The sequence below is a fragment of the Salvelinus namaycush genome, chromosome 31 (assembly GCF_016432855.1).
Source record: "Salvelinus namaycush isolate Seneca chromosome 31, SaNama_1.0, whole genome shotgun sequence".
Lineage (NCBI taxonomy): Eukaryota > Metazoa > Chordata > Actinopteri > Salmoniformes > Salmonidae > Salvelinus > Salvelinus namaycush.
The window spans coordinates 24,846,490-24,873,860 of NC_052337.1; the positions used below are offsets into that span (position 1 = coordinate 24,846,490).

General features: G+C 41.4%; 1 protein-coding gene across 3 annotated transcripts in view; it reads right to left on the reverse strand.

Annotated features, from left to right (window-relative positions):
- Positions 1-13,694, reverse strand: part of LOC120025437 (zinc finger protein 696-like) — a 33,904-nt gene extending 20,210 nt beyond the window's left edge. For 2 of the 3 annotated variants that reach the window (XM_038969960.1, XM_038969963.1), the window contains exons 1-4: positions 13,391-13,694; positions 11,869-12,031; positions 8,893-9,075; positions 6,687-6,869 (exon numbers count right to left, since the gene is read on the reverse strand). In XM_038969960.1, coding sequence (XP_038825888.1) covers positions 6,687-6,869; positions 8,893-9,075; positions 11,869-12,031; positions 13,391-13,582 — 721 coding nt within the window. In that variant the 5' untranslated portion in view covers positions 13,583-13,694. Of the gene's footprint in view, positions 1-5,039; positions 5,632-6,686; positions 6,870-8,892; positions 9,076-11,868; positions 12,032-13,390 lie in introns of those variants that run through there. The other variant, XM_038969962.1, reaches the window with a different exon arrangement.
- Positions 13,695-27,371: the final 13,677 nt, after the last annotated feature.

Sequence of the window (27,371 nt, forward strand, 5' to 3'; positions counted from 1 at the left end):
AACTTTCACTTTTTCAACCAAAAGATGAGAAATCCATTTTTTTTACAATTACAAACTTATGGATAAGGTTTGACCATATTGTCAATGTTAAACAATCTAGCTAGCTTATTAAGTTAGCTAAAATCTTATTGGTTGAATAATTGGTCCGACTTCAAAAGCACATGATCACAATCATGTCAGACCTATGACTTACCATTTTGCGGTTTCCCACTTCCCGCGCGCACGTGAAGACCCCACTAGATACCTACAATTTAACTTATGGAACACTACACAAATACTGTATGTGAAATATATCCACTGTAGACAGAACTGTAAAATTACTTTTACATCCACCATAAGAGTGAATTCATAGGGCATAGTCTTTTACAGTACGACAGAAAAGCACACAGAAGATCACTCTCCCTCAATAAGATTAACTCAAATTAATTGTACAATATTATTCAAGTCATTTGACCACTTTTTAAAATCATATTCAGTATCTCCAGCACCATACCTACGGTGCATATGTAACAGTTTAACTTTATGGCGCCCCCTCGCCCCGACCCGGGCGCGAACCAGGGACCCTCTGCAAACATCAACAACAGTCACCCACGAAGCATCGTTACCCATCGCTCCACAAAGGCTGTGGCTCTTGCAGAGCAAGGGGAACCACTACTTCAAGGTCTCAAAGCGGGTGATGTCACCATTTGAAAGGCTATTAGCGCGCACCACCGCTAACTAGCTAGCCATTTCACATCGGTTACACATAGTTCGCGTTAAAAAAAATTGGGTCGACTATCAATCTCTAAAACATTTGGTCATTTCAAAAAGAAATTAAAATAATGAAATACAGTGCCTTCAGAAAGTAGTCTCAACCCTTGACTTTTTCCACATTTTGTTGTGTTACAGCCTGAATGTAAAATCAATTTATTTATAAATTAATTAAAAATGAAAAGCTGAAATATTTTCAGTCAGAGTATTCAACCGTTTGGTTATGGCAAGCCTAAATAAGTTCAGGAGTAAAATGTACTTATGTCACAATAAGTTGCATGGACTCACTGTGTGCAATAATAGTGTACCCCATACATACAGATAATTGTAAGGTCCCTCAGGTATGCAGTGAATTTCAAACACAGATTCAACCACAATGCCTCGCAAAGAAGGGCACCTATTGGTAGATGGCGAAAAAAATACAAAAATAAAAAGTAGACACTGAATATCCCTTTGAGCATGGTGAAGTTAATAATTACACTTTGGATGGTGTATAAATACACCCTGCCACTACAAAGATACAGGCGTCCTTCTTAACTCAGTTGCCGGAGACGAAGGAAACCGCTCAGGCATTTCACCATGAAGCCAATGGTGACAAAAATAGCAGAAGGCAACAGTTTAATGGATGTGATAGGAGAAAACTGAGGATGGATGAACAACATAGTTACACCACAATACTAACCTAAATGACAGAGTGAAAAGGAAGCCTGTACAGAATAAACAATTTTCCAAAACATGCATCCTGTTTGCAATAAGGCACTGAAGTAAAACTGCAAAAAATGAACTTTATGACCTGAATACAAAGCCTTATGTTTGGGGCAAATCCAGTACAACATTACTGAGTGCCACTTCATATTTCCAAGCATGCTAGTGGCTGCATCATGTTATGGGTATGCTTGTCATCAGCAAGGACTAGGGAGTTTAGGATAAAAATAAGCACAGGCAAAATACTAGAGGAAAACCTGGTTCAGTCTGCTTTCCAACAGACAGAGACAAATTCACCTTTCACCAGAACAATAACCTAAAACACAAGGCCACATATACACTGGAGTTGCTTACCAATTACATTGAATGTTCCTGAGTGGCCTACTTACTGTTTTGACTTAAATCGACTTGAAAATGGATGCCTAGCAATGAACAACCAACTTGACAGGGCTTGAAGAAAAAAAGAGTTAATATTGTACAATCCAGGTGTGGAAAGGTCTAGAGACGTACCCATGAAGACTCACAACTGCCAAAGGTGAACATGTATTGACTAATTTCTATTGGGAACAAAATAATCTGAAACAAACAAAAACAGCAAATGCATCCAACTTTGTAGTCACAAACTTTATGTAATCATTGCATGCTTGGAATATGGGACCAAATACTAAACTTTTGACAACTTTAATGCACAAGTGAATTTGTCCCAATACTTTTGGTCCCCTAAAATAGGGGGGACTATGTACAAAAGGTGCTGTAATTTCTAAACAGTTCAAGCGATATGGATGAAAATACCCTCAAATTAAAGCTGACAATCTGCACTTTAACCTCAGTCATTGTATCATTTCAAATCCAAAGTGCTGGAGTACAGACCCAAAACAACAAAAAAGTGTCACTGTCCCAATACTTGTGGAGTACACTGTAGTTCTGTATTTCATTTTCAATAAATTAGCAAAAATGTCTCATTATGGAATATTGTGTGTAGATGGGTGACAAAAATAAATGTAATCAATTTTCCAAATTCAGGCCAACACAAAGTGTGGAATAAGTCAAGGGGTATTAATACTTGCTGAAGGCCAGGTGTTGAGAGATCTTATGTTTTACAAACTGCATCTGAAATTTAAAATAAATAAATAAGATACCATCACGCCAAAGAATCAGAAAAGAACATACTATTAGTACTCAGAGAAACTTCTGGAAAAGCCTTGAAGTATATGTAAATTTTTTTTTAAGGAAAGTCCCCTTTCCTTAAAAATGACCACCATAACTAAGGTGGTTGGTTTATTTACAGATAAAGCCTGAACACCAAATACTTTCAAAATGTATTTCCATTTTTAAAAAATTATACAACTGAATTATCTGGGCGAAACACTTGCCACTATTCATTTAGAATTCAAATTATAGTCTATCATATGAAACTGGGAACATCTATGAAGTAAGCCCATCCTATTATCCAGGGCCAGTTTCACAACAGCGATGGAATTTAGGCATACAAGTGTTTTAACGATGCCTATAAACTGCGATGTAACATGCGTTTCCCAAAACACCACAGAGAATGTTCGCCAAGTGCGTCGTTGAAATGTGTCGCTACTGATATCATCGTAAGAAAAGCAGCGCTGCTCTCGGATCAGCTTTCACCATTCAAATCTTACCTTAACATTAGAATTATAACAATATACACAACAGATCAGTTTCTGGAGATATCACCGATAACTGAAAATACTGAGGCGGCTTATTCTAATGCTTATAAGCATTACCCTATAAAATGCACTTTGGCACATCATTGAGCACGTTGTTACACATAATAAATATATTGAGGCAAAAAATACATAGTTGCCTACAATTAGCTAAATAATAATTAGCTACACCATAGGCCTATTTATCATTTAATGCAGTCATCTCGGTTTTCAGTTGAAGCATCTTTTTATCCTTGGTTTGTAACAACTGCAAAGACAGTGGCAACTATGGGGGGGACATCTAAAGACTCAACTTAGCTGTTTTACGAGGTCTGAGGCAGTTGGTAAATAAGTGTTTAAGTGCAATGATGGTTTTGGGAAACAGCTTGGAGATTTAACGATACTTCTACAAAGATTCTAACGATGAACTTAGCCTTATGATTATTTTGGGAAACTGGGTCCAGAGTGATCATGTGAGCGGTTTTCTTCAGTGATCCTGTACATTCTGTCCATGGACTGTTTTCTGGTTGAACTTGCACTTATGAACTTTCAGATTTCGGCTACAGGCATTCCCACATTTGTTGCACACAACTGCTTTGACACCAGTGTGCACAGGCTGGTGAGATACTAAATAACTACTCTGGGAGAAACTCTTGCCACATTCATTATAAGCATATGGTCTCTCCCCTGTGTGAGTACGCAAGTGTATTACAAGAGTATTCTTACACATGAACCCTTTCTCACAATTGCGACATTTGAATGGCCTCTTCCCTGTGTGACTGCGCATGTGTATTTCAAGAGTAGCCTTAAACATGCAATATTTCCCACAAATGAGACAGTTGAATGGTTTTTCTCCTGTGTGAGTGCGCATGTGCTGATCCAACACAGATCTGTAACAGAAGCCTTTACCACAGTAGCTGCAGGCATGTGACTTTGGCCCAGTGTTCTGCGGTCTTGAACGACGTTGAGATGGCAGGTGAATCATCTTGTGTTTCTTGACGTAGGCATGCGAGGTGAAGCCTTGCCCACAAATATCACACAAGTAAGGCTTTTCACCAGTGTGACTGCGTTGATGTATCTTAAGGGTTGTTGAACGGGTGAAACCTTTACCACAAGTATTACAAACATACAATTTCTGCCCTGTGTGAGACAGCTTGTGTCTTTTGAGATTGCTTGGGTGATTGAACTTTTTGCCACATAGATCACAGGCAAAAAGGTTGTTCACCAGTATGTACGAACATATGGTATTTGAGCCTGAATAAATCAGGCAGATGTTTGCCACATACGTCACAGACATAACGGTAGTCTTTTCTTCTGGTATGGGCGATGGCCATAGGTTTCTCTCCAGTATGGGCAAGCGCATGTGCATTGAGCTGGCTTGCCCGACAGTAACTCTTGCCGCATAAACCACAGACAAAACGTTTCTCTCCAGTATGTAAAGTCATATGACCTTTGAGACTGGTTGAAAGATTAAAACGTTTGTGACATATGCTACAACCAAAACGTTTTACTCCGGTATGAATGGTCAGATGATCTCAGAGTGCGTGCACATGAGAAACATTTCTCACATACACTACAGGCAAAAGCTTTTTCTAGACTAACATGGCCTTTTCTAATGTGGGAGGTCATATGTTTTTGGAAATTGGTTACATCCCTGAAACCTTTAGTACATACATCACAGCTATAAGCCTTTGCTCTATGAGTTGTTCTCTGATGACTGGCTGAAGATGAAGATGAACAGAAAAGCTTGCCACAGGTTTCACAGCAATACTTCTCCCCCCTTCTCCCCTGAGTGGTCTGCCTTATGACATCTAGGAGTTGTTCTCTGATGACAAGATAAGGATGAAGATGAACAGAAAATCTTGCCACAGGTTTCACAGCAATACTTCTTCTCCGAGTGCTCTGCCTTATGACGTTTCCATATTGGCCATGACCGAAAGGTTTTTGGACACAAAGAGCAGATGTATGTCTTTTCCGGGTGATCACTGAAGTTGTGCCGTTTTAGCGCATGTTCCCCACTGAACGATTTTGTCACATGTTGTGCAGGTGTGCAGAGTTGGGTTGAAATCCCTGTGTTTGGCCAAACTATTTCTCATTGCAAACACCTTCCCACAATCTGTGCATTTGAAGGGCTTGTCTTTAGAATGTACCGCCAAGAGGTGATTATTACACCCAGTCTTCGTACCAAAACCTTTCCCACACTGTGGGCAGCTAAAGGGTTTGGTGTGATGATTACGGTGGGCTTTAAGCGTGCATCTCCAATTGAAATACTTTCCACAAGAGTCACAAATGAATGGCCTCTTCACTGCTCTGGCATCACCTGCATCTGACTTTTGGTCTGTATTTAAAGAATCACCATTCTGGACATCTTCTCCAATCCTGCCTGGATTTGGCTCCATGTTTGAGGGCTGGCTGTCTTGTTTCTCTGGGTCTGATGAAGGTGAGAGCTGGGGATTAAGGTGAACTTCCTCTTGATGATCAAATTCAGAGAGCAATACGACATCTGCAACAGAGGGTCATTGTCGTTGTTGAGGCGTAAATGTAACACAAACTACTGCATTACATGTATGAATAAGATGGTGGATATTAACTAACAATTCTCATAAATAATTTAAACAGCTAACAAAGAGTATTCTAAAGAAACAGCTAACAAAGAGTATTCTAAAGAAACAGCTAACAAAGAGTATTCTAAAGAAACAGCTAACAAAGAGTAACAGCTAAAGATAAGTATTCCTCAACAGTCTAAAGCCCTATTCAACGGTACTATAGAACATTGGCTATGTAGTTATTACGCCAGCATGTTTTTCCAGAGCATGATTCGAATTGGCTTTCATTCCAAAGAAATTAAATAATATGTATGCATACATTTAATTAACTGACATATTTGCCAATTTATCAATTAATTGGCACAATATAAATCAGATTAATCTTTTAAAAGAGAAATCAGCACTGGGAAAGGTGACAGGCTATATGACAAAACAGATCATTCATCTCATCTGTTGGCTACGTGCATAGCACTTTGTTTAAAGCATCAATTTGTTCCCCTGATCTTACCCAAACTGCAGGTAGCACATGGTAAACGCTGTAATACCCCTCACAGCACAGGGATGTCGAGTCACACGGGATATAGTATTACCAGAAGATCTTGGAGTTCATCAAAAAATTGTAGTTTATTCAGCCTGGAAATTTTACTCTCCAGACATGTGAAAATGACTGATGTGGTAGATTCACACAGGACTAAAATTACGACAGCGGTATTTTGTAAAGGTTCCATCACCAACCTCGCCCAGTAAAACGAACCCCGTCCGAATAGGGCTTAATTGGTGGCATTTTACCCAATAAATGCATAGGAACACTCATTTTAAATGGGGGTGTAACTGATTGTCCTGAGTATCCTTAAATCATAAACACTGACTCAGAAAAGTTGGCTTAATGCTAGTTGTGCCACAATATCATTAGCTGACTGATTCAAGTACTACGTTTCATAAAATTACAGCACACATTATGGCTAATTGACTTTACCATATCCACTTGTATTCAGTGTCATCCTGCCCATACCTCCAGTAGGTTCCCCTCCACACTGGGCATCTTCTCCATTCCTGCCTAAGTTTGGCTCCGTGTTTCTCTGGTTGTCTTGTGTCTCTGAGGCAGGTAAGGTCTGGAGGTTAAAGTCATCCTCCTCTTGATGAGCACTCTCAGAGACGGGGTCAGTGCAGTCATTGTGGAAATGAAGATTGTCTCCTAAAAAAACAGTATGTGTATAAAAAAATAAAAAAAAGATATGCATCAAAAACACCACATCAAAATAGTCCATATTCGAAGTTAACTCGCTAAGAATTTAACTCCAGTGTTTGAAACAATGAACTCCCATCGCAAAACATATTCCTTTAGTCATAAATATGGCTAAAAATCAGCCTAGTATTTACATCATACAAATACACGTGCACTGTTTGTTGTTACCATTATCTGGTGAGGTAGCTAGCTAAGTGGGTCAATTAGGAGTACAAATTGCACTAGGCTAGAACACTTGCTGAATTTGGATACATTTCACACAATTAGCATACTTCAGCACACACACACACCTTTGAATGACCAATGATTAAATGATCAAATGAAAGTGGAAATCTTTATTCTGATATAGCCAGAAATAGGACTGGGCGATATGGCCTAAAAAAATCTCCTTGAGTTTTTCCCCAACTTACGGGCGATACACAATATTTTTCTAGATGTTTTAATGTTCTCTAAATAAGCTTTGTTCTACAAGTAAAGGTCACATACACTTCATTTCAAACAATCTGCAATAATCTAATGAATTCGGGGCTTGTGAAATTATACCTTGGCTAAATATAAGCCTTCCAACACCACCACTAATAATGTAATTGTGCTATCAAATAATTTAACTGATCTGCTTATCAAGTCTATGAAAATGTCTTTTTTGTTACAACTTTAACCAGAACCATGCATAATGCACGTTCACTAATAATGACTAACTTCTTGTAGCAGGCGTTATAGAAAATGAACACAGGTCTCGAACAATCTCTCAAGCACAAGCCCACATGCTAGCTTGTGAGTAGCCAGACAATCTTTAAAGGAATCTTTATATTTCAAGTTAAGCCAACTTGGATCTATTTGCTAGCCTACAAGGCAGAACAGATGAATTGTTATGAACACACCCTTCTGTCCGTCTCCAACTGTTTGACCAGAATGCTAGCCTGTCCACTTTGTTAAGATGTTAAAAAGAAGTGGCCTACCTTATTTCTCAGAATGAGAACGACTTGCCAATTTAATAAATTGTGTTTTATGCTTATTGTACACACAGATAGATAGATTTCTTTTAAATGTAAAAAAAAAAGTTGAGACAGCTAGTATAACAGTCTTTGGCTAGAGTGCAGCTAGCGCTACTTCAATGCCGTGTGACAAACTGTGCATTCATTTTCCACAATCAACATTCATTGATACTACTGTTTCAGGAGTGTCTACTCTGCATGTAATTTTCACAGTTGAAACATAAAAAGGGTATGGTTAGAAAGGTAACTTCTCTATTACAGTAAAATAATGTCTCAATGTGTTTCGGTGTCCATGTGACCCATTCTGTTGGACCAAACTTCAAATGCAAATAGCGAGTTGAAACCGCTTGTCAGAGGTGAAGAAGTGATATCTCATCTTTGTTGTGTGTGGCAGGAGCTTGGTGTGTGTAAACAGAAGACTTAGGCTATCTGGTTAGCACTTTGTTTTAAGCATCAATTTGTTCCCATGATCTTACCCAAAATGCAGGCAGCACATGTTAACACTAATACCCCTCAAAGCACAGGGATGTTGATTCACACAGGATATAGTATTATCAGAGGACCTTGGAGTTTGACAAAAAAAAAGGTTGTTATTCAGGCTGGAATTATCACTCTCCTGCCATGGGAAAATTACTGCCATGGCAGATCACACGGGACAAAAATTGCAGCTGTGGTGTTTTGTGCTCATGGACATTATTAAATTACCCGACCTCCCCCAGTAAAACTAAATATGTCTGATTATGGCTTAATTGTAGCCATTTTCTAAATAAATGCAAAGGAACATTAAATGGGGTTTTGACTGATTATGATTAAGTATACTCAGGACAAACACTGACTCAAAAGTTGGCTTAATGGTAGTTGTGCCACAAAGTCATTAGCTTATTGATTCGAGTACTACGTTTCATAAAATTACAGCACACATTATGGCTAATTGACTTTACCATATCCACTTGTATTCAGTGTAATTCTGCCCATACCTCCAGTAGGTTCCCCTCCACACTGGGCATCTTCTCCATTCCTGCCTGAGTTTGGCTCCGTGTTTCTCTGGTTGTCTTGTGTCTCTGAGGCAGGTGAGGTCTGGAGGTTAAAGTCATCCTCCTCTTGATGAGCACTCTCAGAGACGGCGTCAGTGCAGTAGTTGTGGAAATGAAGACTGTCTCCTAAAAAAACAGTATGAGTACTTTATAATTTTTTACTTTTTTAAACATGCAACAAAAACAAAATCTAAATATTCCACATTTGAAATCAGATAGCTAAGAATTTAACTCCAGTGTTTGATACAATGAACTCCCATTGCAAAACATATTCCTTTTTAGTCATAAATATGGCTAGAAATCAGCCTAGTATTTCATCATACAAATACACGTGCACTGTTTGTTGTTACCATTATCCGGTGAGGTAGCTAGCTAAGTGGGTCAGTTAGGAGTACAAATTGCACTAGGCTAGAACAGTGGTTCCCAAACTGTGGGGCGAGATGTCGGCAGGGGGGTGTCGGTGCCCCCCCCCCCAAAAAATAAACTCAGTCCAGCTTTAAACAAACGTATTACTCTTGAAAGTTGTAATAGTACAATGCACAAGTTGGGGGCCCACCAAATGACACAGCGGTCTAAGGCACTGCATCGGAGTGCTAGAGGCGTCACTACAGACCCGGGTTCAATCCCATGCTGTATCGCAGCCGGCCGCGACTGGGAAACACGAGGCGGCGCACAATTGGCCCAGTGTCATCCAGGTTAGGGGAGGGTTTGGCCGGACAGGATGTCCTTGTCTCATCGCGCTCTAAAGACTCCTGTAGCAATCCAGGCGCATGTACGCTGACACGTGGACTGTGTTTCCTCCGACACATTGCTGGCTGGCTTCCGGGTTAAGCGAGCAGTGCGTCAAGAAGAAGTGTGGCTTGGCAGGGTCGTGTTTCGGAGGACGCGTGGCTCTTGACCTTCACCTCTCCCGAGGCCGTACAGGAGTTGCAGCAATGGGGCAAGACTGTAACTACCAAATTGGAAATCACAAAATTGGGGAGAAAATGTATTTAAAAATACAAAGTAACAAATATAAAATAGAATGCAAAAGCACATCATCAGTGCCTCTTGTCATTGCATAACTTAGAGAACTATTTATAACTTGTCAGAAGTGTCCAGATCAACTAGCCCATGTCAGCGAACGTTTTTTTAATTTAGGATTTTTAGCTCATAGATAGGTGTTGTAATTTTTTTGCCACTCAAATATCACATGAATACACATTAGACATGGCAAAATGTATAGAATAGCAAGAAAGTTTGCTTAAAAACTAACAATTCTTCTTTGCACCCCATGACAAAATGTGTAGAATTGCGGGAAACAAGCTTTAAATCTGCTAAATTCTCTCCACCAACAAGAGGGGTATGAACAGTACTTGTACCCATAGAAATAGACCGGGGTTTTGTTATAAAGGTTCACTTCTCTATTACAGTAAAATAATGTCTCAATGTGTTGGTGTCCATATGACCGGTTGTCAGACCAAACCTCAAATGCAAATAGCGAGTTGAAACCGCTTGTCAAGAGGACGAAGTGATTTCTTTGTTGTGTGAGTGGCAGGGGCTTGGTGTGTGTGTGAGTGGCAGGGGCTTGGTGTGTGTGTGTGTGTGTGTGTGTGTGTGTGTGTGTGTGTGTGTGTGTGTGTAAACAAAGGAGGAGGCAAAGTGAAAGGGGAATACCTAGTCAGTTGTACAACTGAATGCATTGAAATGAAATGTGTCTTAATGCATTTAACCCAAACCCTTTGAAGTAAGATGTTTCACTCTCGCCAAAATATGCCCAATGCGTTTCTGTGGGCTAATTTTGGACTTACGTTTGTCGCCCATCTTCCCGCCTTTGGGAATAACAACTCCCATAGTTAGGGCGGAGACATGGGCATTTCGTCATTATATACAGATCTCTGGTGTAATTGGGAAGGTGCTAACAGCACAGAAGGAGCAACGGAGACAAGACCAAAAAGACAACATGAGAACAAGCGGACAGAAACTCTCATAAAAAAAAAATTGGGAAGAATTGCGATACAGACATTTGGAATATCACAGAAAAACATACATTGCCCAGCCATAGCCAGAAACACTTTGCTAATTTATCAAGTATTTCTGATATGATTTAATCAAATTTGGAATAAGGCTGTAATGTAACAAAATGTGGAAAAAGTCAAGGGGGGGGGGGGGGGGGGGGGGTCTGAATAGTTTACAAATGCACAGTACATACTCCTCGCAACCGCTCTCCTCGTCTCCTTATGAAAACCCATTGGATGAGAAGCCAGAGGTCCTGGGCCTAAAACTAACCTTTTGGTCTAACAGCCACTGTGGGAGTTAGATTTTTCTTAAACTACCAACCACTGATTTTTTACCAGTCAAAATATATATTTTACACCACCCCCCCAAAAAAATGTCACAGATGAGCATGCTTGGTCATGTTTCTAAAACAAATGTATTACTAGTTAGAAGTGTTGTGGTATATTGCTCAATGTTATTTCATAAAAACATTTTTTTTAAACTACATATCACAAGACAAAATATTCTGCTACCTACCCCTTTAAGGGCGGGAGCTTGTGAACCAAACAATGTAAATAGCCAATAAGGACAAAGTTTAGTCAATTTCCACACAATTGGGTGTAATATTATTATGGGATTCATAGTTTGTGTGATTATCTACCAGCTATGAAACAAAACTTTGAAAACAGCTACTGCAGCATTTACTTTGCTATTAATGTGCTCATACTTTACTTTGAACGTTTTTGTATTTGCAAATTCAAGTTAAATGCTTGCACTGTGGAGCCTTGACCACCCACCAGCGTTGCTGATGAAATAGACATCTTACCCGCCAATGCCAAAATCTACCCGCATTTGGCGGGTGTTAATTTTAGGCCCTGCAGAGGTCCCTCCCCTCTGACCTTTTGAGAAGGAGACAAGAAAATCTTCCCTATGGGTGTGTACCTCTTGGTGCTCCTTCCTCTGTCCCCCTTGCCCGACTGACACGCCTCTGGGCGCTCATGCCTGTGGCAGTCTTCTCCTTTTCGACCATGATCACATTCATTAACATTGCCATTTTTTCCAACAATGTTTTACCCAACATCTCCATGAATGATGAAAATTGTCTCTGAAAGATGAAAATATGAAGTTAATGACCTAGCAGGTTATCTAGGTGGGCTAACGACAGTTCAATCACAGATGAAAGGGGAAGTATCTTTGGTTCAGTAAGTAAGTAGCTAGCACTTGACAATGACTCAGTTCCATTACACATAAGTCATTGGACGTAGTTTTGTTAAGACGCCAGACGCTCAGTCTGCATCGCTTGCGGTACGGTTTTGTTAGCATAAGGACCTTATCTTTCATATCACCAAGAAATCATTTTCAAAAAACAAAAGGTTAAATTGATACACACCTTGATAGGGTTAGAGTTCCCACACGGCCATATCTATCTGTTACAGAGCTTGTTTACAGAAAAGAGACCTGTTCTATTTAGCTATCTAGCATGCTCCAACCATCTGTGTGTAAGCGTAACTGGGGAAGTGTAGTCTAAATCCAATTTTATTGGTCATATACATGTGTTTAGCAGATGTTATTGCGGGTGTAGCAAACTGTGTTTCTAGCTCCAACAGTGCAGTAATATCTAATTCACAACAATACACACAAATCTAAGTAAAGGAATGGAATTAAAAATATATAAATATTTGGACGAGCAATGCCAGAGCAGCATAGACTAAGATACATTAGAATATAATCCATATATACGTATGAGATGAGTAATGCAAAATATGTAAACATTATTAATGTGGCCAGTGATTTCAAGTCTGTGTATATTGTGGAAGTGTAGTTTCGTCGGATTGAGGACCACATAGGTGTATGGATCTGTGAAAAACTGAAGGATTCTTTCTACCTGATGACATTTATGGGCAATATGTTTCGAAAACCGTATCGCAAGCTATGACTATTTACGTTTCTAAACACACAGCGTCGGGATTGTAGTTCAGATGAGGCAGTCGTGGGCGAAGCTTGGCTGAAAACTGTAGGGAGAAGGCCGCATAGTTTGAGACTAGTAGGTAACTAACGTTAGATGGGGTATATTCATTACGTATTGTAACGGAAACCGTTTAGGAAACAAATAGAACCAAGCAGCGAGGAACCTAATGGAATTTTTCAAATATAAACTCAGATCCATACAGCTATGCTTGCCTCAATCCGACGAAACCACACTTCCACAATATACACAAACTTGAAATCACTGGCCACATTAATAATGTTTACATATTTTTGCATTAACGTTTCTCATCTCATATGTATATATGGATTCTATTCTATAAACTCAAGTTTATATTTGCGTTTGAAGTACACGGTTTAAAAAAATTGCACGATTCTGGTAAAAGTTTTTAAATAACAATTTGCTAGCTAGCCAAGTTTGTCGTCAGTCGCCTGCAAACTCGTTTTTCCAACGGTAGACGACCAAATGTGTACTCACTGTATTGATTTTGTTAGCACGTTGAAGCCTACTCTTTAGCAAAATACTTTCCTCATTCTGCTGGACCAACTTTAGAGGCATAACAGTAGCAGAGCACTCATCGAGGAGTCTGCCCATCTCCGCGACTGACGCTGCAACTAATACCTCGACAATGGTAGATAATTGTCTCTGAAAAGCCTCGTTACTCAACATTCCTGCAAACTAGCAATTATTAATTTAAGATTAATAATTTATCAAAAAGTATTGAATAGAATTATAACTTAACTGCTGGCAAGTAGCTACCAATGTGAGGAAATTTCCCGGAAATGTGTGTTATTCTTCTTCTGTGGGTTTCAAGGCTGACCACAAACCAAAAAGGTGTATTGCCGCCACCAACTGGACGGCTTGAAACCAAAACATGACCATTTAAAAAACTAACTTAATCCACCCAAATCAAAATAGTACATTGACAAAACAAAACTCCCACTTCTCCTTCTTTCATATCTCTATATCTCCCTTATCAGGTTCTAGGACCCGAGAGGGTGGTATGGCTCCATGTAACTCCTTCGCAGAGAAATCTTTCAGCCCCAGGAACCATTCCGCCGCATCCACAATGATTTTTATCTTCCTGGATCTTCTCTCCACTTGGCAGTGCCATTAATCACCATAGCTATAAAGGCCACCAAGTCCACCTTCTTAACCTTTAAAATGTCAGGATCCTGCTCGTGAAAGGCAACCCCTGCAGCCTGCAGTGAAGGCCTATCCACCACCATGGACTCTTCAGGTGCACCATTCAAACCCTTAACCTTTTTAACAGCTGCTGCATATGAAATGCTCTGGACAGCCCTGACTTTGGCCACCTCACGCTCTTGTCACATTTTCATCACTTATATAACACATGATATGATCTTATCCCTTGCTTATCCCTTCTGCAAACACTTGAAACATGACCAAATGCTTTACGACGATCACACTGCATTGGTCTTGGGATAAATGCTCTGACTCTGTAGTTAATATACCCTAACTGCACTTGAGTAGGGAGAGACACCATATAAAAAAAGAAAAGAACAGAGACTCTTCACTTTTTCTTTATTCACCACACGATTAATCCGACGTGCATCAATCACTCCAGGAATATTTTTAATCTCTTCAACATCGATTTACCATGAGACACCAGATATAACCCACTTGAGGGGTGCCCTGTTCCTAAGAGACACACACAACACTTCAAACTTATCAAATCGGGTGAGACGCAACACATGTTTCTTCTGATCCGCGGAAACATAAAAAAATTCAAACAAGCCCGCCTCTCGTGATCCTCACAGACTTCACTCTACCCAGCACTCCAACAGTTTGATTATCAAATCCAAATAAAATGTTATTGATCACAAACATGTGATTAGCAGATGTTATTGCGGGTGTAGGGAAATGCTTGTGCTTCTAGCTCCAACAGTGCATAAATATCTAACTAGTAATATCTAACAAATTACACAACATATACTCAATACCCACAAATCTAAGTAGGAATGAATTAAGACTATATACATCAACTCAGCAAAAAAAGAAATGTCCTCTCACTGTCAACTGCGTTTATTTTCAGCAAACTTAACATGTGTAAATATTTGTATGAACATAACAAGATTCAACAACTGAGACATAAAATGAACAAGTTCCACAGACATGTGAGTAACAGAAATTGAATAATGTGTCCCTGAACAAAGGGGGGGTTAAAATCAAAAGTAACAGTCAGTGTCTGGTGTGGCCACCAGCTGCATTAAGTACTGCAGTGCATCTCCTCCTCATGGACTGTACCATATTTGCCAGTTCTTGCTGTGAGATATTACCCCACTCTTCCACCAAGGCACCTGCAAGTGTTGTCCTTGATGATCTTTATGGCCTTCCTGTGACATCGGGTGGTGTAGGTGTCCTGGAGGGTAGGTAGTTTGCCCCCGGTGATGCGTTGTGCAGACCTCACTACCCTCTGGAGAGCCTTACGGTTGTGGGCGGAGCAGTTGCCGTACCAGGCGGTTATACAGCCCGACAGGATGCTCTCGATTGTGCATCTGTAGAAGTTTGTGAGTGCTTTTGGTGACAAGCCGAATTTCTTCAGCCTCCTGAGGTTGAAGAGGCGCTGCTGCGCCTTCTTCACAACGCTGTCTGTGTGGGTGGACCAATTCAGTTTGTCCGTGATGTGTACACCGAGGAACTTAAAACTTTCCACCTTCTCCACTACTGTCCCGTCGATGTGGATAGGGGGGTGCTCCCTCTGCTGTTTCCTGAAGTCCACAATCATCTCCTTTGTTTTGTTGACGTTGAGTGTGAGGTTATTTTCCTGACACCACACTCCGAGGGCCCTCACCTCCTCCCTGTAGGCCGTCTCGTCGTTGTTGGTAATCAAGCCTACCACTGTAGTGTCGTCCGCAAACTTGATGATTGAGTTGGAGGCGTGCATGGCCACGCAGTCGTCGGTGAACAGGGAGTACAGGAGAGGGCTCAGAACGCACCCTTGTGGGGCCCCAGTGTTGAGGATCAGCGGGGTGGAGATGTTGTTACCTACCCTCACCACCTGGGGGCGGCCCGTCAGGAAGTCCAGGACCCAGTTGCACAGGGCGGGGTCGAGACCCAGGGTCTCGAGCTTGATGACGAGTTTGGAGGGTACTATGGTGTTAAATGCTGAGCTGTAGTCGATGAACAGCATTCTCACATAGGTATTCCTCTTGTCCAGATGGGTTAGGGCAGTGTGCAGTGTGGTTGCGATTGCGTCGTCTGTGGACCTATTGGGTCGGTAAGCAAATTGGAGTGGGTCTAGGGTGTCAGGTAGGGTGGAGGTGATATGGTCCTTGACTAGTCTCTCAAAGCACTTCATGATGACGGAAGTGAGTGCTACGGGGCGGTAGTCGTTTAGCTCAGTTACCTTAGCTTTCTTGGGAACAGGAACAATGGTGGCCCTCTTGAAGCATGTGGGAACAGCAGACTGGGATAAGGATTGATTGAATATGTCCTTAAACACACCAGCCACCTGGTCTGCGCATGCTCTGAGGACACGGCTGGGAATGCCGTCTGGGCCTGCAGCCTTGCGAGGGTTAACACGTTTAAATGTTTTACTCACCTCGGCTGCAGTGAAGGAGAGCCCGCAGGTTTTGGTAGCGGGCCGTGTCAGTGGCACTGTATTGTCCTCAAAGCGTGCAAAAAAGTTATTTAGTCTGTCTGGGAGCAAGACATCCTGGTCCGCGACGGGGCTGGTTTTCTTTTTGTAATCCGTGATTGACTGTAGACCCTGCCACATACCTCTTGTGTCTGAGCTGTTGAATTGCGACTCTACTTTGTCTCTATACTGGCACTTAGCTTGTTTGATTGCCTTGCGGAGGGAATAGCTACACTGTTTGTATTCGGTCATGTTTCCGGTCACCTTGCCCTGGTTAAAAGCAGTGGTTCGCGCTTTCAGTTTCACGCGAATGCTGCCATCAATCCACGGTTTCTAGTTTGGGAATGTTTTAATCGTTGCTATGGGTACGACACCGTCAATGCACTTTCTAATGAACTCGCTCACCGAATCAGCGTATTCGTCAATGTTGTTGTTGGACACAATGCGGAACATATCCCAATCCGCCTGATCGAAGCAGTCTTGAAGCGTGGAATCAGATTGGTCGGACCAGCGTTGAACAGACCTGAGCGCGGGAGCTTCTTGTTTTAGTTTCTGTTTGTAGGCTGGAAGCAACAAAATGGAGTCGTGGTCAGCTTTTCCGAAAGGAGGGCGGGGGAGGGCCTTATATGCGTCACGGAAGTTAGAATAACAATGATCTAGGGTTTTACCAGCCCTGGTAGCACAGTCGATATGCTGATAGAATTTAGGGAGTTTTGTTTTCAGATTAGCCTTGTTAAAATCCCCAGCTACGATGAATGCAGCCTCAGGGTGTGTGGTTTCCAGTTTACATTAAGTCAGATAAAGTTCGTTCAGGGCCATCGATGTGTCTGCTTGAGGGGGAATATATACGGCTGTGATTATAATCAAAGAGAATTACCTTGGTAGATAATGCGGTCGACATTTGATTGTGAGGAATTCTAGGTCAGGTGAACAGAATGACTTGAGTTCCTGTATGTTGTTATGATCACACCACGTCTCGTTAATCATAAGGCATACCCCCCCCGCCCCTCTTCTTACCGGAAAGATGTTTGTTTCTGTCGGCGCGATGCGTGAAGAAACCAGCTGGCTGCACCGACTCCGTTAGCGTCTCTCGAGTGAGCCATGTTTCCGTGAAGCAAAGAACGTTACAGTCTCTGATATCTCTCTGGAAAGCTACCCTTGCTCGGATTTCATCAACCTTGTTGTCAAGAGACTGGACATTGGCGAGTAGAATGCTAGCAGAACATTGTCCGTTTGGCACGCTCAGGGAAGAGCTGAACCGAGATCGGATTGTAGTGGGAATAAGAAATATATCACTTTCTGAAAAGTTTACCTTGTCCAAAGCTATAAACCAGGTTAGGCAGAGTGAGACAGTAAAAAGACAGCAGACGATACTGCGCAACAGCAGCTCCTTGCAGAGCGAAGAGAGTGAGGAAATACATGCATTTTCATCCCGAGCTAAAAAAAAACGGAGGGGAACACAGAACAGAGACAGACGTGGAGAAAACAATCACAGACAGCACCAGTAGCTAGTTCAAGTGTTTGTCGCAAATGTGGGAAATCCCCTTTCCACAGATGGAAAGATTGCCCAACAAAGGATGCGGAATGCAGGAAATGTCACAGGAGAGGACACTTTTCAGCTGTCTGTCGATTAAAGCAAATGCATGAGGTCTCAGAGGAGGTACAGTAGGACAGCATCTTTCTGGGAGAAGTAAAGGAAAACAATGCTGGCTGGCATTCAGACATTAAACTCAATGGGGAGGTTGTGTCATTTAAACTAGACACTGGGGCAGCAGTGACAGCTATCCCAACTAGGCTGTATAGCTATAGCAGAGATGGCCCTTTGCTCTCTACAAACAAAAAACTGTACGGGCCCAGTAATAAGATTTTACCAGTGGTAAGGCACTTGGCGATTAAACTGGAGAGTAAAGACAAAAGTGCCACCCAGCCTGTCTTCATCATTGACTCTCTAGCCAGATCGTTGCTGGGGCTTCCAGCAATTGAAGCATTGCAACTCATTGAGAGAGTGAGCAAACTGGAGGACCCAGGTGAGGTTTTCAAAAATAAATTCCCAAAACTGTTTTCTGGTCTAGGATAGAAGGATAGAAGGTGACTACAAAATCCGCCTGAAAGAGGATGCTGTCCCGTATGCCCTTACCACCCCCCGCCGTGTGCCTATCCCTTTATTGGCCAGAGTAAAGGAAGAGTTGGGGAGGATGGAAGAAATTGGGGCGGTGTCTAAAATAGAGTCCCACAGACTGGTGTGCAGGGATGGTAGTGGTCCCAAAAGCCAATGGGGACATAAGGATCTGTGTGGACATGACTAACTTGAATGAGGCACTCTGCAGAGAGAGACACATCTTACTGTGGAGCAGTCACTGGCTCAGTTGGATGGCTCACAAGTCTTCACAAAGCTGGATGCCCGCTCAGGTTTCTGGCAGATACTGCTATCATCAGAGAGTAGGGCACTCACAACGTTTATAACACCGTTTGGCCGTTACTGTTTTAATGTTTTGCCATTTGGAATCACTTCCGGTCCTGAGCATTTCCAAAGACGCATGTCCCAGCTGTTGGATGGGCTGAGTGGCGATGCGCTTGTGTGCGGAAGGGACAGAGCAGAACATGATGTAAGGCTCACAGCAGTTCTGACCCGACTCCAGGAGACTGGCCTGACACTCAATGAAAAATGCACTTTTGCACAATCAGAGGTCTTGTTCTTAGGACACAAAATCAGTGCAGCTGGAATAGAGCCGGACCCGGAGAAGATCAGCGCCATCACAGATATGCCCACGCTGCGCATTGGTCCTCCGATCCTTCCTACTACTCCTCCTCAGAAGAGGAGGAAGACGAGCGTTACATTTACAAAAATCAAAGTGTTTATTCACGAGAACGTTCTAACATCAAAAATGCAAACCCAGTCTTTATAACACACACAAACAAGTTCAAATCTTAAACTACGCCTTGCTTAGACATCTGTGTAGTGTTTATCCACTACACAGATACATTGTTTAATCTGCAACATGTTTCATAATTTTCTGCAAGCCTAACAGTTTCTCCCCTCCACGGGTGGAGACAGAATGTCCTGTAAGGAACACAGTAGTCCAGCTTGTCTGTCGATAGCTCATCTTATCATTTGTTTCACACTTGCACCCTTCTTACATACTAAAAAGGAACAAAAGGTCCTTGTTCTAATTCGGACTAAAACTACACACCACCAGATTATAGTTTTATGATTCTAATACATTTCATACAATTATATGGTTTCAGAGTGGAATTATTTAATCATTATCTTTAGACATACAAATTATTTTATCAATCCACCCTTAATGACTAAATAATACACACTGATATATCAAACACTATATGGAAACATAAATGTTATACAAGAATAAACCAAACCAATACATGTATTTACATTCAATACTCATCAATGACTGTCCTAGGACTACATCCAATTATGACCCTTCTTTTCAGGATTTTCGTCATAGTCTTCATAAAAAAACTGCCTAAACATTAAAAATGGTCTCATCCAACATGGGCTCCTAGTAAGTGAAGGAACCAGAATCATCTACTAGGTTTGGAGGCATGTATTCATCATCCCACTGGCCAGAGCTCGGGATCGGTCCGTATCTCACCATCTGTTGCGTCATCGACCTCTCCAGAGTTCTGGAATTGAGACCTCGCATACACGGAATCAAACAACAGCCACATAATACCAACACAGTCATACAGGTGAAGGTTGCCCATAACACAGTGATTATGACATTTTTCCATTTCACAAACATAATGTCAAACCAATTTGTTAGAGAATTATCCACCCCAGAGTTCTCTACTAATTCGTGAGCTAATATGGTTAAACCAGCCAGGGCCTTGGTCACTGATCCATATGGAGCTGTGTTATTAAAAAATAAACGTACAGCAATGAACCGCAATCATTCTATATACCCCGCCCTTTTCTGCCAATAACATATCGAGAGTCAGTCTATTTTACCAGGTCATGAGGGAGGTGGCGGATAATTGGTCAGAGAACCCCTTTACTGCATCCCCAGTATCATTCACGAATCTCTGTTGATTATAATAGATGTCATTTATCCAATCCACATTTTTATTTGTTGTCAACCACCAAAAGAACGTAGTGGTATGGTCTTCACCTATTTGATTCATAGCTTTGTATTAAATCGGTAACTTCCCTGAGGATGCCAATAGGATCCATTTAGACAAAGCAACTCCCATCCTGGTCAAAACTCCTCCTGTACCTACTTTAGCCTCCTATAACTGGCCTCTGATGACTAACTCGAACTAGTTGGACCAATAACCCCGGGGCGCAAGTTCCTAACCACCCTTTTTGGTAGTTTCTGTCGTATGCGTCCTTTGCTGGGACGAGCCCACCCTACATCAGTTATAGGTGCTGTGAGGTTAAGAATTGTCTCCTGTACTTCCAAACCTAAGTCGGTCACATTAACGATTACCTTTCAGCCATTAAAATCCTCTGAGTTCTCGGTGCCATTCTTGTATCTATAACACTGGTACTCATCAGGAGTTAAAGTGAACCAAGGTGGGTTGGCCGAGTACTTCAATCTGGCCAACCCAATCCCTGTAAAGTTATTTGCTTTCCTAGGGAATTGTTTAATGTTTACCTTAAATCCTACATCTTGATCTTCTTTGACTCCTTATTCTGTAAGTCACTTATCAGTGTATTATATAGTTTATCTTTTACTTCTTATCAATGACAATGGCGTCATATAATTAGTACCGGCAGGTGGTGGATCTGGATGTATCAGAAAGGTTACCAAGACTATGATGCAGCTCAGAGTCCCTACTCTTCCCAAAAACCGCCAACCCTCTCCTGCTCTTAGTCGGTCTGCTAGGTACCACCCCATACTCACACTTCTAGGATCACCCACAGTGACTTCGTTAAACTGCATGACAGATTCAACTTAGAAATGTTGTATCATTCTTAGCAGCTCATAGCATTAAGTTTTGATTGCTTAGTTGACTAATTTGGTCCATGATAACCTATTTGTTTTTACAATGACAGTTATTAACATTCCTCCCATTCAAAACTGACCTGTTTTTACTCAGCATCAGTTCCCATATTTAACTCAATCCTACAAAGAAGAAATGTTATTTTTCCAGCAATCTGACTTTCCATGTGATACGTCACAAACATTTCACAGTAAATTCTGTTATATTTTACTCAGTCTCTGTTCAGGTAAAGATCTTAGCCACTGTGAACAAATTGAAAACACTCCCTGTTCACGAGTCAACTTAGCTCAGCACCTGGCCAGAAAGAGTAGCTAAACACACACACACACACACACAGCTTGGAAATTTCTTGTGTCAGATGAGGCTCCTCCAGCTACTGTCACAGACGCCAAGTCTATTACATTGTGGTTATCCCTGGCAATGTGATTTTCAACTTCAGTCACAAATCAACATGCCAGAGACCCTCACAGCCACAATAAAGGAGAACTCCACACTGCTTTAGCATCAGAAAAACCTTAATCTCCTCTTTTGCTTCTGTCCTTCCTCTCCATCTCCTTCCTCTCTCACATTCCTTTTCCCTTGCCTCCCTTCACTCTCCCGGTTTAACTTGAGGTATTTCCCTCATTAACTGCTACGCTTATATCAGGAACTCTCAAGAGCTCTGAGGAAGTTTTGGTCTGAAATATAAAAATATTATATGCTACCAATAGCGGATGTTAGTGATTAGCCTGTGGTTTTATGTCAAAGACCCTGTAATCTCACAGCAGGTGTGAGGAAAATCAGCTGCAGGTTATAAAAGTGTTGATTAGTCTAAGAAACAACTCAGAACACACAGTTTCACACATACATCTCTCAACGTTAGCAAGACAAAGGAGCTGATCGTGGACTACACGAAATGGAAGGCAGAGCACGCCCCCATTCACATCGACGGGGCTGTAGTGGAGCGGATTGAGAGCTTCAAGTTCCTCAGTGTCCACATCACTAAGGATCTATCATGGTTCAAACACACCAACACAGTCATGAAGAGGGCACGACAATGCCTCCTCCCCTTCAGGAGGCTGAAAAGATTTGGCATGGGCCGTCAGATCCTCAAAAAGTTCTACAGCTGCACCATTGAAAGCATCTTGACTGGCTGCATCACCGTGTGGTATGGCAACTTCTTGGCATCCGACCACAAGGCGCTACAGAGGGTAGTGTGGTCGGCCCAGTACATTACTGGGGCCGAGCTCCGTGCCATGCAGGACCTCTATACCAGGCGGTGTCAGAGGAAGACTGTTCTCTCTGCTACCGGACAGCAAGCAGTACCGATGCACCAAGTCTGTAACCAACAGGATCCTGAACAGTTTCTACCCCCAGTCTGTAACCAACAGGATCCTGAACAGTTTCTACCCCCAAGCCATAAGACTGTTAAATAGTTAGTCCGGGTAGCTATTTGGTTAACTATTTAACTATCTGCATTGACCCATTTTGCACTAACTTTTTTGACTCATCACATATGCTGCTGCTACTGTTTACTATCTGTCACTTTATTCCTAGTTATATGTACATACAGTTGAAGTCGGAAGTTTAAATACACTTAGGTTGGAGTCATTAAAACTTGTTTTTCAACCAGTCCACAAATTTCTTGTTAACTATGGTTTTGGCAAGTCGGTTAGGACATTACTTTGTGCATGACACAAGTAATTTTTCCAACAATTGTTTACAGACAGATTATTTCACTTACAATTCACTGTATCACAATTCCCGCGGGTCAGAAGTTTACATACACTAAGTTGACTGTGCCTTTAAACAGCTTGGAAAATTGCAGAAAATTATGTCATGGCTTTAGAAGCTTCTGATAGGCTACTTGACATCATTTGAGTAAATTGGAGGTGTACCTGTAGATGCATTTCAAGGCCTACCTTCAACCTCAGTGCCTCTTTGCTTGACATCATGGGAAAATCGAAAGAAATCAGCCAAGACCAAAATTGTTGTAGACAAGTCTGGTTCATCCTTGGGAGCAATTTCCAAACGCCTAAAGGTACCACGTTCATCTGTACAAACAATTGTAAGTATAAACACCATGGGACCACGCAGCCGTCATACTGCTCAGGAAGGAGAAGCGTTCTGTCTCCTAGAGATGAACGTACTTTAGTGTGAAATGCAAATCAACCCCAGAACAACAGCAAATGACCTTGTGAAGATGCTTCAGGAAACAGGTACAAAAGTATCTATATCTACAGTAAAACGAGTCCTATATCGACATAACCTGAAAGGACGCTCAGCAAGGAAGAAGCCACTGCTCCAAAACCGCCATAAAAAAGCCAGACTACGGTTTGCAACTGCACATGGGGACAAAGATCGTACTTTTCGGAGAAATGTCACCATCCCAACCGTGAAGCACGGGGGTGGCAGCATCATGTTGTGGGGGTGCTTTGCTGCACGAGGGACTGGTGACTTCACAAAATAGATGGCATCATGAGGCAGGAAAATGATGTGGATATATTGACGCAACATCTCAAAACATCAGTAAGGAAGTTAAATATGGCTGCAGCCCGGCGTCGGTACACTTATGACAACAGCCAGCTCAAGTGCAGGGCGCGAAATTCAAAATATATATTTTTTAAATATTTAACTTTCACACATTAACAAGTCCAATACAGCATATGAAAAGGTACACATCTTGTGAATCCAGCCAACATGTCCGATTTTTAAAATGTTTTACAGCGAAAACACCACGTATATTTATGTTAGCTCACCACCAAATACAAAAAAGGACAGACATTTTTCACAGCACAGGTAGCATGCACAAAGCCAACCTAACTAACCAAGAACCAACCAAACTAACCAACAAACAACTTCATCAGATGACAGTCTTATAACATGTTATTCAATAAATCTATGTTTTGTTCGAAAAATGTGCATATTTCAGGTATAAATCATAGTTTACATTGCAGCTACAATCAGAAATTGCACCGAAAGCAGCCAGAATAATTACAGACACCAACGTCAAATACCTAATTACTCATCATAAAACATTTCTGAAAAATACATAGTGTACAGCAAATGAAAGACAGGCATCTTGTGATTCCAGCCAATATTTCCGATTTATTAAGTGTTTTACAGCGAAAACACAATATAGCGTTATATTAGCTTACCACAATAGCCAGAAACACAAGCCCTTCCCCAGCAGTAAAAGTTAGCGATCGTGACAAACCAGTAAAAGATATATAATTTTTGACTAACCTTGATATTCTTCATCAGATGACAGTCCTATAACATCAGGTTATACATACACTTATGTTTTGTTCGAAAATGTGCATATTTAGAGCTGAAATCAGTGGTTACACATTGTGCTAACGTAGCTACTATTTCCCACAACGTCCGGATATTTTTCTGACACTTTTTCTGACACACATATTCTGACCAAATAGCTATTCATAAACATAACTAAAAAATACATGTTGTATAGGAAATGATAGATCCATTAGTTCTTAATGAAATCGCAGTGTTAGAATTCTAAAAAATAACTTCATTACGACATCCAGCTTCGGTATAGCTAGAGTACCCAAACGTTGGGCGCCGACGACTAATTCACATGTACGACAGATATGAAATAGCATCATAAAATGTTTCTTACTTTTGCTGATCTTTCATCAGAATGTTGGACAAGGGGTCCTTTGTCCAGAACAGTCGTTGTTTGGATTTAGAACGGCCACTTTCCCTCTCGATTTAGCAAGCACACTAGCCAAGTGGCACGAATCTCTCCATCGTCAACAAAGTCAGAGAACGGAACACGGCAAAACTCACGAAAAAATTTCAATAATCTGATTAAACTATATTGAAAAAACATACTTTACGATGATATGGTCACATGTATCAAATAAAATCAAAGCCGGAGATAGTAGTCGCCTATAACGGCAGCTAAACAGAAGGCAAATCCAGGTACCACCTCACGCTCTCCAGAAAACCGGAAATGGGGGACACGTCATACAAAGAGCTTGTATTCCACTTCAGACCAAGATACACTAAATTTCTTCTCTCACCGCCTCTTGACATCCAGGGGAAGGTCTATGAAGTGCATGTATACTAATACGTATCATGCCCATTTATAGGCAGGAAGTAGAACAGAGCCTCGATTTCAGACTTTCCACTTCCTGGTCAGGAAGTTTGTGCCAAATGAGTTCTGTTTGACTCACAGATATAATTCAAACGGTTTTAGAAACTAGAGAGTGTTTTCTATCCAATAGTAATAATAATATGCATATTGTACGAGCAAGAATTGAGTACGAGGCCGTTTGAAATGGGCACCTTTTATCTGGCTACTCAATACTGCCCCTGCAGCCCAAACAGGTTAAAGCTTGGTCGCAAATGGTCTTCCAAATGGACAATGACCCCAAGCATACTTCTAAAGTTGTGACAAAATGGCTTAAGGACAACAAAGTCAAGGTATTGGAGTGGCCATCACAAAGCCCTGACCTCTATCCTATAGAAAATTTGTGGGCAGAAATGAAAAACCGTGTGCGAGCAAGGAGGCCTAGGAACCTGACTCAATTACACCAGCTCTTTTAGGAGGAATGGGCCAAAATACACATAACTTATTGTGGGAAGCTTGTGGAAGGCTACCAGAAACGTTTGACCCAAGTTACACAAATTAAAGGCAATGCTACCAAATACTAATTGAGTGTATGTAAACTTCTGACCCACTGGGAATGTGATGAAAGAAATAAAAGCTGGAATAAATCATTATCTCTACTATTATTTTGACATTTCACATTCTTAAAATAAAGTGGTGATCCTAACTGACCTAAAACAGGGAATTGTTACTGTAACGGTTGTCCTCCTCCTCTTCGTCCGAAGGGATTGGACCAAAGCGCAGCGTTGTTATACGACATGATATTTATTAAACAAGACGAAAACTAACCACACTTGAGAATTTACAAAATAATAAACGAAGTCAACAGACCTGAACAAACGAACTTACATATACACGAAGAACGCATGAACAGGTACAGACGACACAAACGAACGAACAAACGAAACAGTCCCGTGTGGTGCACAGACACAGACACGGAAGACAACCACCCACAAACAAACAGTGTGAACAACCTACCTTAATATGGTTCTCAATCAGAGGAAACGTAAAACACCTGTCCCTGATTGAGAACCATATCAGGCTAAATGACAATGAACCTAAACATAGAAACACATAACATAGAATGCCCACCCCAACTCACGCCCTGACCAAATAAACACATACAAAAACAAGAGAAAACAGGTCAGGGACATGATAGTTACTAGGATTATATGTCAGGAATTGTGAAAAACTGAGTTTAAATGTATTTGGCTAAGGTGTATGTAAACTTTCGACTTCAACTGTATCTATCTCAATTAACTCATACCACTGCACATCTGATACCCCTTGTATATAGCCAAGTTATCGTTACTCATTGTGTATTTATTACTACTTTTATTATTACGTGTTTGACTTTTCTGTTATTTCTCTATTTTCTTTGTCTCTACGTTGTTGGGAAGGGCCCGTAAATAAGCATTTCACTGTTAGTCCATACCTGTTGTTTACGAAGCATGTGACTAATACAATGTAATTTTATTTGACATACCAGTCCACAAACGGTGTTGTTCAAAACATCACCACGTACCAGCAATATATCCAGAATTGTATCCAGCCAAACCCCCTTGTGCCTATCTCAATTCCCATGTGAGCCGAGATGCTGCATGACCTGTCAGAGCAGCCGTAGGCAGAGACCCTGGCTCTCTCCTTGCACTTTTATTGGTCCTGAAGAAGGACTCTGTGCCACCTCCAGAATGTAATGACAGATGACAGATGCCCACCCAGACCCTCCCCTATAGGTTTAGGTTTTGCGGCCGGAGTCCGCACCTTGGGGAGGGGGG